Source organism: Mustela lutreola, chromosome 4 (assembly GCF_030435805.1).
Source record: "Mustela lutreola isolate mMusLut2 chromosome 4, mMusLut2.pri, whole genome shotgun sequence".
Lineage (NCBI taxonomy): Eukaryota > Metazoa > Chordata > Mammalia > Carnivora > Mustelidae > Mustela > Mustela lutreola.
In genome coordinates this window covers 133,728,138-133,740,024 of record NC_081293.1, presented here as the reverse complement: position 1 = coordinate 133,740,024, position 11,887 = coordinate 133,728,138, and the positions used below count along the sequence as shown (strand labels likewise).

At 42.6% G+C, this 11,887-nt stretch overlaps 1 protein-coding gene across 1 annotated transcript in view; it reads right to left on the bottom strand.

The window, feature by feature from the left end:
- Positions 1–3,432: 3,432 nt before the first annotated feature.
- The window catches only part of ASB4 (ankyrin repeat and SOCS box containing 4), a 64,809-nt gene continuing 56,354 nt past the window's right edge, over positions 3,433–11,887 (bottom strand). Inside the window, exons 4-5 of the mRNA XM_059171171.1 lie at positions 7,752–7,865; positions 3,433–5,893 (exon numbers count right to left, since the gene is read on the bottom strand). Of these exons, the coding sequence (XP_059027154.1) occupies positions 5,705–5,893; positions 7,752–7,865 (303 nt within the window). The 3' untranslated portion in view covers positions 3,433–5,704. The remainder of the gene's footprint in view (positions 5,894–7,751; positions 7,866–11,887) is intronic.

The window sequence follows — 11,887 nt, the reverse complement described above, 5'->3', positions numbered from 1 at the left end:
CAGCTGATGCAGCCCATGGAAGTCCTTCTGTCAGGACCTAGACGTGTGCTTAGAGGGGCCGCTCAGTTTGCATGTCTTGCTCTCTGAATTGAGTTGATGGTGATCTCCATTGGTTCCCAGCTTTTGTCAATGAGACACTGGTTTTTAGGTTCCCCCCAGTCTGGAATGGGATAGTGAGGAAACATCATCCCTTGTGACTCAGGATAGTGTCTGGACTCCTGGACCCTGAGAAGGTCCCTGGTACCTAACTTCAACTTCAAAGACATCCTTAAACTCCCCATGACTGTTCTGCTTTGTCAATCTTCATGCTCAGTAAGCACTAAGAACTAATCCGCCAGCGTCTTTAACTTAGGAAGTACAAGGTGGCAACATTATTTTATTTCCTTGGCTGGATTAGCATATATTTGCATAACTGTTATCCACTATCATTGAGGCACACCTATAATCTGAGAAAACCAATTACTAAAGAATTCTAAGCACACTTAACCCACTTAGTGTTGCTAAAAAGAGAGAGAAAGAGAGAGAGAGAAGAGAGGGAGAAAAAGAAAAGGAAAGAAAGCAACTGTTTCTTGAATGAGAGTTTTTCTTATTTCACATATTGCTTTGCCTTGGTGAGAGGTATGATCAAAAATACGAAAAAGGCAATTTATCACTAAAATACAGGTTTTGAAAACCATTTCTAATCATTTTACAGCAGGCTGACAGGAAACTAGCTCAATTAAATAGTACCTATTTTTTTTTTAAAAGTATATTTTTTATTCTTCTTAGTAAAGACAAACAAAAGCATGGTGTCACTGATACTGAATCTTGGAGTGAATGGTCATCAAACGACACCCCCATTCCACTTCCTTTGCAGAATCACACACTTAGTACTGCCGAAAAAATTCTTGAAAGTGAAAGAATAATTTAATGAAATTCTTCAGCCCTCCCTGTTCATTCATTCTGATGGGCAATAACCCCACCTCTAGGCATCTCATTGCTAGTCTACATTTCCTCTGCTACAAAGCTAACCTCTACTCTTTCTCTCTTTGAAGAGGGAAAGATGAAAATTCTGTCCCCGTGACAGACACATTTCAAGTGATTCCTCAGCCTTTATGAAATAGTAAAAGGAGTTATTGTATCCTTGCAACTCATTTGCAAAAGGGAAAATTAATTCACATGTTTGCTAATCATCCAAATTCATGTTATTTCAACCTTCATCTCCCACCTCAAAAAGCCCAAGAAGATCAGGGACCTGGTTTGTCTTGTTTCCCCCATTGATTCCAGCCCCGAGCCAAGAGCCTACTGCATGGTCAGAGATCAATAAATATTTGCCAATGCGAGCAAAAATCTACCACGTATCACCTTTGGCTATAGCTTCACTCTGCGAATACATCACCCTACTGGTAGAAAACTCTCCCTTAATAATAATAATTATGAAAGTAACACGGACAATGATAATAAGAAAATTTTTACTGTTCTAAGTGACTTACTGCAATTTAATCCTCTGATGGGATTTTAGGACATGCTACCCCAAAGTGTGGTATCTTGGCATATTGAACACTTTAAGCTGAAGGACTTTGAGAAAACAGCAGAAACAAAAAGGTCGTTCTGATTTCCCCACATCTTCTCCCCTGAAACAGGTCATAAAACCCTCCCGCGGGAGGTGCCCTCCCTGCACCTGGAGGAAAGAGGCATCTTTAGCTCTTAAGACAAAGGAACATCAGAGAAGAATCCTAACAAACAAGACTTGCTAAGCTTCCCCTCATACTCCTTAAGGATCCATCATATCTTCTACACAACTGCCCACTCTTAATCAAATTTAACATAAAAATACTCAGTTCTGTTTCTCCAGATCCTCATTTCCTTATGAAGATTCTGTGGCATGTAGAACTTGTATGCTTTTCTCCTAGGATCTTTGTCAGTTTAATTTTCAGACCCAAGCTGGGATCCTAAGAGAGTCAAAGAAAACTTTTCCCTCCTCTACACCTCAGGATAATCATGCAAAATTTTTATGACATAGATACCATCATTATTCCCATTTTATTATTGAGGAAACTGAGTCATGGACGAAGTGCATTGTTTTTCCTAGAAAATGGATCAGATAAGGTTGGAAGTTGGGGGGCTCAGTGGGTTAAAATCTCTGCCTTCGGCTCAGGTCATGATCTCAGGGTCCTGGGATCAAGCCCCACATCGGGCCCTGCCGCGGGGAGTCTGCTTCATCCTCTCTCCCTCTGCCTGTCTCTCTGCCTACTTGTGATCTCTGCCTGTAAAATAAATAAATAAAATTTTTAAAAAAAGAAAAAAAGGTTGGAAGTCAGAAAATGAACCCAGGTAGATAGGTACCAGAGCCAAAACTCTTAACATCTAACCATAATGCATCTGTTTATTCTCTGAGGGGAGTGACAATGAATTTCTTCCAGACACCAGCCACAGTATCTGTGTTTCAAGGAAAATGAGTGAATAATTCGGACAGCTTTTCTTAAAGTTTAGGAAGTGCGCCAATTTAAAACTTCTTAAGTTCCTCACAATCAGGGGAGTAACAAAACCATGAGGCTCAGCTGTTCTTTCCAACATTGATAACCTGCTGCAAGTGGTTTGTTACTTTTCTCATCTGTACAATCAGTTTTCGACTGCTGTGTTTTTTATTAGAAGCCCCTGGGTTCAGGATAGAAGGACAAAGTGGCAATGTAACACTACATGATTAAGAAATAGAACACGAGTGTGTCTAGATCCCGAGAAGGGGAGAAAGCTGGCTAGGTGGTCCTCCCTCACACTGAAGATCTTTCCTCACATGTAACTCACAAAAGAGAAGAGGTTTGTTTTTTCAGGCCACTAAATGACTATTTACAGAAAGTTACAAAGGCAGCATGAGGACATCATTTCCTCTGTTGCTGTCACCTGGGGTTGTGTGAATGGAGAGAATGAAGAGGAATGAAAGGACCAGGAGGGCAGAGATGGAGGCAGGCAGGAGAGAATGATTGTGGTAGCATTTCTTTATTATTATTAAAACGTGCTTTTTTTTCCTGGGGCACCTGGGTGGCTCCATCGGTTGAGCATCTGACTCTTGATTTCGGCTCAGGTCATGATCTCAGCGTCTGAGGTCAAGCCTTGAAGCTGGGCTCCAAGGTCCCAGGGAGTCTGCCTTTCCCCCTCTGTCTTCCTCTCTCCCTCGGTCCCTCCCCCTCCTCTGCTCACAGGGGCCCGCTTGCTCTCTCTATATCAAAGAAATACATCTTTAAAAAAACAAAACAAAACACTCTTGTTCCTACAGCCTGCCTTTTATTTGTGTTTACTCTTTCTTTTGAAAATATTATTCATTTACAGGCTCATTTCCTCATTCTCCTTTTCTTTCTAAACGTTGAAGACCGCAAGGAAACATGGAGAGCTCTTCAGAGACGTCTTGCTGAAGTCGATTGGAGGTCTTATCGGTAGATAAACAACTCCCAGAGATGAAAGGAAACAAGAGCTTTATTTAAGTCCTCTAAGTAAAAGTTCAGAGATAAAGAGAAATAACTTCAAATGTATGAGTAAACAATTCAAAACAAGTAGGCACGTATTATGTGCTAATTAACACAAAGTGTTTAAGCACAAGCAAGCAGATTGAGAAACATCTCCTAAAGCAGGGACCCCCCCCTCTTCATTTGTCTTCAGCGTTTTATTGACAATGACAGTGCATCACCAATTTTTCAGCCAGAATATTCTTGAAGGCGAGGGCAACAGGCGCCCCGCCCAGCATTCTAGGATGTGTTCCAATACCACTTGCTGCAAACAATCTATTTTTTTGGAAGGATCAGTGTTTTTATATGATTAGTTTATACAAATTCAGCATCCTATTCCACAATATAAATCTTGTTTTAGTACAAATTAGCTTCAAAATATCTGAGTAAGACTGAAGAAAAACAGAAACATTGTTGTATGTGCCCATGGTTTCTCCTACAGCGCACAGGATGTGTAAGAATCCGGGTTTGGAAGCACAGTCTAGGTTGGCTGTTGCAATATTTGGTAACATCTCTACTCAAAACTCAAGCATCTAAAGTTAACTAAGATGAAACCATGGAATACCTGGGTGGCTCAGTGGGTTAAGTGTCTGCCTTCAGCTCAGGTCATGATCTCAGGGTCCTGGGATTGAGCCCCGCATTGGGCTCTCTGCTCAGCGGGGAGCTTGCTTCCCCCTCTCCCTCTGTGCTCTCTTTCTATCTCTCTTTCAAAAGAAAAGGAGAAAACAAAAAAAGATGAAGAACCACACAAATAAAAGAAACCTGCTCATCACTGGCAAACGGATTGGTTTGTGCTTAATTACTACCGCTCTAAGTTCTAAAAAAGCGATGCTAGGAGGCAATGAGCTTACCTAAAAGTGATTAGCAAGAACAAATACACAAAACGAAATTGGCCTCATAAACCCTGAGGTCCAGAGGTTAATCAACTACATTTCACTTTCTGCAAACCACTAACTAACAAGCCTGATTGACACACTTATCTTTCCAAGTGTCTCAAACTTCAACCATTTTCAAAAAGTCTTTTCTATTTGCTCTATCGGGAGCCAGCCATCTCTAGTGAAGTGCTCCTTATCTTCCAGCTAAAATACTCTGAAATGTCAGTCTATTACACAACGAGACCAAGTCACCAACTGAAGTTCTTCCCTTCACACTCCTCCTTGTTCACGTCTTACTGAACTTCATGGTCGTGTACATGGGAGCCACAGAGTGTGCAATATTTTTTCCCAAGGACGGTACTAAACAGGAAATCCTACTAAGAAAGAGTTTTCTGGATGTTCAGAGAAACGGAAAGTGAATACGTTTATACTAACAGCAGCGGGACTTCCCTCTATGTCACACAATGCCTTCAATCTTTTATATTCATGCTTAAAAGGAGACTCACACTTCAGGTCAGAAACATGACCTAAACACAAGCACTAAAAATGAGTCTGCACCCTGTACTGTTGCCCCTGACATTTGACATTGCAGTTTCCTGCTTTTATGTCCGGATCCTCTGCTGAACGGTGAGATTCTGGAGACCAGGAGTCCTCGCTGGAGAGTCCTCATCGCATCTCCAGCTTCTGGCTCAACGAGCATATGTTGAAATGTCTGTTTTTTGACAAGTAAGTGGATAGGTCTTCAATTTTGGTTTCTGCTTTAACTCAAAGATCTCCTTGTTTTGACGAGGCTTATATGCTCTCTTCACCAAAAGTAAGTTATAAAGAGCTTAAAGTGGGGACAGGAGTTTGCAAAATTAGTGACCATAATCTCTGCTAAGTGATAACTAAGTGGTGGCGCGGGGGTGGGGGTTGGGGGAAGCCACTGAGATTACGAGGCCAATCACAAAGCCTATGATTTTGCCAACTGAACCGTAATATAAACCTACCACTGATAAGGGAGAGAATGAGATTGGTTGTAAGAAAAACTGGGTCCCATTTCAAATGAGATGATATATGAAAAATTTTATAAAAATATATCAGGCACCAAGTAAAAACACCGTACACATTAGTTATCACTGCTCTCAGTACCTTCTGGATACATTCTTGTCTTTGAGAATTCCTTAACTTTACTCCTTGTTTATTTCCCCTCACCGTGATATCCCAGAATTAATGACACAGAGTCTGTCAAGTGTTTTGAAATCCCTGAAGTGTTATAATCAACCCAAGTACCATTTTATTTATGCAAACTGTGTCTACCCGGTGAGTCCACTTAAATAGCTAGGATTGGGAACTTCTGTCTCATAAGGCTTAATAAATGATTCCCTCTGGCTCTAAAAGCAAGTACTTTTTCAATGACAATGGGAGGGAAAGCAAAGGAATTGCTCGGTGACATCTGTTGTGCAGCGTTCTTCGAATGGCGCATCTCGATAAATGCATGAGAGTCCTTGGAGAGTTACTGCACACAGTGAAGAGCGAGTGGTAAAAATCCCAGTATCTCTGTAAAGGAAGGCAAGACGGGTTAGAGGCAGGAAAGCCCCAGGGTTTACATCTAAAGAAATCAACAATGACGCGTTTAGTCCCTACTTTACACGCAGTGGCAACTTTTTAGGGTCTCTGACAGTGAGACGAAATTAAATATGAAATTGAGACGGGGGCTGAGATCGTGATATGGGAGGAGGAAAGGGAGACGAGGGGACGTACGTAACATGCTGCAACTCAGAACCGGGAAATGAGATAAAAGATACTCATGTGAACTGTCTGGGCCAGCATATATCAAAACTGCAATTGGAAATTAATCACCATACTACTGTACACCTTGGCGGCTCAGTGGTTAAACGTCTGCCTTCGGCTCGGGTCGTGATCCCAGGGTCCTGGGATGGAGCCCCGCATCCGACTCCCTGCTCCGCAGGAAGCCTGCTTCTCCCTCTCCCGCTCCCCCTGCTTGTGTTCCCTCTCTCCCTGTGTCTCTCTCTGCCAAGTAAATAAATAAAATCTTAAAAAAAATACTACTGTCCACCATTTATATGCCTTATGTAGCCCACACATTCAGATATTTATTCTATTAATGATGCTGATGCAGATTATAAGTAACTTTTTAAGGGTCAGATAGTTCCAAAGTAGCAGAGTACGATTGCACCTAAGCCATCAGGCTCTGAGCCCGATGAACTTTGCATTCTGTGCCTGGTACCTCTCCACGCATGCTGGAGACAGCCTGCGACTGCTAACACCGAGGATGCGGTGGAAGGTCTGGTTGACCAAGGCAGCAAAGTCGGTTTGCAGAGTCCTAACTCAGCTTTGTCAATAGTTTTCTGCATGACTCATTAAGGATTTTTAATGTATTTAAAGTCTTCAAGGTAACCAAAAGTGAATGGAATGGGGGCATTTGGGTGGTCCAGTAGGTTAAGCATCTGACTCTTGTTTGGCTCAGGTCATGATCTCAGGGTCGTGAAATTGATCCCCTCGTGGGGCTCTATGCTCAGTGTGGCATCTGCTTGAGATTCCCTCTCCCTCTGTCCCTCCTGCTCATTCTCCTCTCTCTTTCTCTCTAAAATAAATAAATACATCTTTTCAAAAAAGCAAATAAAATAATCTACATGAAAGACTTATCTTCTGGTAACAATATAAACCTCAAATATTACTATTATTATTCTTATTATGAAATTATCTAAATTACTGAGGAGAAAGTAAAACTGTCACCTTTATACAAATGTTCAACTTGCACTTAAATGGAGAAATCCTCAAGATATTCCCAAATGCTGCAAACATGATGCATCTATTTATTCTCACATCTGTGTTCTTTCTAAAGATTTTATTTATTTATTTGAGAGAAATACAGAGCAAGAGAGAGAACACACAGAGGGAGAAGGAGAAGCAGACTTCCTGCCAAGCAGGAGGGCCTGATGTCGGACTTGATCCCAGGACCCTGGGATCATGACCTGAGTAGAAGGCAGATGCTTAACCGACTGGGCCACTAGGCGCTCATTTCGCACCCATGTTTTATAACCATTTGTCTTGCTGCATTTGAGTAGGTCTTTTTTTTTTTTTTTTAAAGATTTTATTTATTTATTTGACAGAGTGAGATTACAAGTAGGCAGAGAGGCAGGCAGAGAGAGGAAGGGATGCAAGCTCTCTGCCAAGCAGAAAGCCCAATGCGGGGCTCGAACACAGGACCTGAGATCATGACCTGAGCCGAAGGCAGAAGCTTTAACCTGCTGAACCACTCAGGTGCCCCAGCATTTGAGTAGGTCTTAAAAACATTCTCAAGACCAGTTTTTTAATTAGAATTTTCTGCCCTACTACTGCAGTCTTAAACTATTTTATGGTGAAAACCACAGAAATCACGTGGATTCTTTACCTCCAGGTCATCATCGGGGATAGCTCTTTTCCACTTCACGTTCCACCTGATGTGTTCGTAGGCGTTGACGACAACTTCGATTGCTTTGGGACAAGAATGGCAAGCCTGTATCACCTGCCGAGGAAGCATACAGCATTATTTGTTCTAGGCACATCCATGATTCATTCATTCTCACAGAGACATCGAGAACTTACGGATCCCTTAGGCTCCTTGGAACCCTGAAATGATTTCAGGAAGCCTCATGCCTTTGAGTCTTCAAACACATTGCTAGTCCCAGCGTAGGTGGGAGGATTAATAAAATCACACTAACTTCCTTCAACGTTCAGGAACAAGTGAAAAAAGAGAAGCTAACCAAGAAGGGGGAGTCTGATGAAAGACTCATTCTACCCTGCAATCCTCGCCCCTTCCCACCAGCTTCTGTGTCCACCGGAACACCTCTGGCTTCTTTCTGCCAAACTGACCCATCTCCAGAAGTCCCCTGAGTGTGGCCCGTTATCATGTCAAAGGGACCCAGATGGTTCTGCAACATTCCCCAAAACTGGTCCACAGGGAACCTGCCGCAAAAGTACTCTTGACTCCGAATTTACCGGCCTTTCCTTTGTCACAGACCACCCAAACCAGCCAAAGACTTTTGCCTTTAAATTTTCTTATCATTGGTTCCATTTTCCCCTTGGAACTCCAGAAAACATCTATCAAGCTCTCTGTGGAGTCCTCTTCAAGCCCCCTCCCTGGACGTGAGAGGAGGAGAAAGCCCCCCAACGTTGCCATTGGAAGGGAAACATGCCTTTGCACCGAAACTACCTTCTTCAAAGAGTTCTTCCTGACTCCCAGTCCTTGCCACGCTCAGCCCTATTGTCGTTGGGCAAAGGGTCACAACACTGGGTTTCCCCAACTCCTTTCTGCGTACATCACAAGTGATCCAGCATTGTTTTTTTTTCCAATGCAGGCTGTTCAGAACCTACTGTCTTGAGGCCCCAGGCAAAACTGAGATGGAAAGATTATCATTCTAATGCCCAGTTCAGTGTGCGTATGTGTGTGTGTGTGTCTGCGCATGTGCGTGGGGTGTCACCTGAAAGGAGGGCCCACGTCAGGAAAGAGCTGATGTTAGGGGCATGTGGGACTGGAACCAGCGGACGGTCCCCCTGCGACGCCAGTCTGAAGAGCTCGGGACTGGCTTAGCAGGCAGGAGGACACTGTTACGTGTTCTTAACAAGAGAGGCTTAGAGTCAACCAATTCATTCCATTAGGAGGCCTTTATCGAGCACAGTGTTTAGCCCTGTGACTGTAATTCTGAGACGTTTAAGACCTGTTTCTTGCCTTCAAGGGGTTTACAACCTAGTTGAAGAGAAAACACATACATCTTTCAAAGAGCGAGCAGTGTAAGTCGGTAAATAATAAGAGACTGGCTTAAAGATCATCAAGTGTCCCTTGAGCATCATGAGCAAAAGCACAGAGGAGAAAACAAGGATGTGAAAGGCAGCGGGCAGCGAGGAGACTGAGTGGGAGAGCGCCAAACCGCTTCGCAGCTAGCTTCCCGGCCAGTCGCGAGAATGCAGGACAACCGGAGCTCTGAGAAAGCGTGAGGACGGCTCAGTGATCATCAGCTGGGGAGTAAAGAATGCGGCTTTCGAGTCTGAGAACAAGGACACATAGGGGAGCCACTGACGGGAATGAGGAAGCGGGAAGGCCGTGCTAATTCAGGCAAGGTCAGATCAAGGGCAGGAGCGTATGTCACAGGTAAAGTCTTACTGTCGGTCAAAAATGTGCGCTATAATGCTCCACTGAGCAGGCCAAGATGGAGGTGGAGACTTGGGCACCATTAAAGGATGTGCTGGCTAATGCCATACCGCTCAGTAATACTCTAAATGGGAATAAAGGGAAATGGTAGAGGACGCTGGTCTAAAGCCTGGAAGGGGCGCCTGGGTGGCTCCGTGGGTTAAGCCTTTGCCTTCGGCTCAGGTCATGATCTCAGGGTCCTGGGACTGAGCCCCACATTGGCCTCTCTGCTCAGCAGGGAGCCTGCTTCCCCTCCTCTCTCTCTGCCTGTCTCTCTGCCTACTTGTGATCTCTCTGTCAAATAAATAAATAAATAAGCCTGGGAAGCCTAACAGGCAGGAGAGAAAGGGAAAGAAAAAAGTTACAGCTACCATTTTTTGCATACTTGTTATGTGTCAGGGACTATGTTAAATCTTTGCGTATCTGCCTTGCTTGATCTTCAAACAACCCTATGAGGTTAGTTCTATACTTACACCCATTTTACAGATTTAAAATCTAAGACGGAGAAAGTTTAAACCCAAGGTTATTTAGCTAATAAATGATGGGGCTGGGATTCAAATTCAGGTCCCTATGACTCCAAAAGCCAAAAGGAAATTGGGCCTATCAGAATGAAAAACATCAAGCGAGGAGAGCACTGGGAGGTGGCTTATCACCAGAGCCACAAGAATGACGGAGAGGAAGAGAGATTAGAAACCACCAGATCTGATTAGAAGGCCAGTTTACCAGGAGTTGGGTGGATTCAAACAGGGAGGGCTCAGACTATGAGAGACAGATAGAGAACAGATGCACAGTTGTAACTAGGCCTGACCCATCCTCATCTTTAAGACTTTGGTGTCACAGCATACAGGGTTTTAGAGACCCAATAAATGACTTTCCCTCCTGAGTTTAGAACTTATTTAAAAATGAGATGAGATCACAATGTCATTTTTATTACTCATAATACTAATTACATAGAAGATTTTGAATTATGGGACCACATCAAACTTCCTAGTAGTCTACCCCAAGATTAAATTTGCATCCCCAAACTATGGGCCTCTGCCTGGTGTAAAGAGTTGTTCCCTGATTCTTACTCCACAGAAGAACCAAGAATTCAGGTTTTCTCTAGGCACACAGTTAAGCGAGCAAGTTCAGTTCTTCTACCCAACTCATCAGTAGGTCAAGTGAAATAAGATTAGGTTGGGGACAGAGGTGGGTGGGGGTTTCCTTTTAGCAGAACTTCTCTTACAAATGCATAAGACAAAGGAGAAGGCAGCTCTCCTCTAATACAACACATCAAAACCCAGCTGCAATGGCCCAGACCCAGCAGGAATCAGGAGCAACAAAACGTGGTCAGATGAAGCAGAGTCATCAGAGTGGGGTTATCAGGAAAGAAAGATTTGTAATATACTGGAGCACAGTGTCAAAGCAGGACGCCTGGTCTCAGTAGAGGACCGTGTCAGCCCAGCCAATGGGACAATCAAAGGGTCTCAAGAAGTAATAAGGGAGTCCTACTGAAACTGAGGTTTGAGTCAGTGGCGTGCAAAAATATGTTCAATAACAGGTCTTCTGGAAGAGAAACAACTGTGTGTATATATGTACATAAATGCAATACAAATTTTTACTAATATAAAGAATGTGAAGCCCACATTTTGTGAATAATAAAATAACCAGTACTTTTTATTTCCTATTTTGCAGAGTTAATTAGTTCTCTCAGAATGCTTTCACTGATTTTTGTATCAATTTTGTATGGATGTAAGATTGCATTCATAGCCAAAATCTATGTCTGCAAATGAAGAATACATGTGGTTGTTAAATGAACGTTGGTTGGTAATTTTATTACACAAAAGAGTAACTGTTTCACAAATGAGAAACAATGAAGACCTATATTGGAACTTCACTCATTCATCAATAATATGAGTTACTTTTTTATTGAAATGTTATAGTTTTTGAATACTGGGATCATATTTCCCCATTTTTTGTGCTATTTATAATGTCAGAGCTACCGATACTATATACTTTCAAGTTTAATCTGTGTTAGTAACATTCTCACCACTAATTTCTTAGGTGTAGACATCAGCAAAGCAATAAATCAAAGTCTGATCAATAGCATTTGCTGATTTCTGTGGTGTAAATCCTCCCATCATGGCTGATTCACAGCTACCAACCTGAGGTCACTAAATGCATGGTTGGGAAGAGATGGGCGGGAACAAATCATTATACACTCTTTCCACTGCACGGGTAACAGACCCAAGTAACATCAAGTGCATAGGTATGTAGAGGAAAATAACTAAAAATACAAAGAAAATAATTAGAAAATAATGTTTTAAATGTCTATTATCTTTGTTTTTAGCAAACTCTATTTGTTGTAAGTTTATCTGATT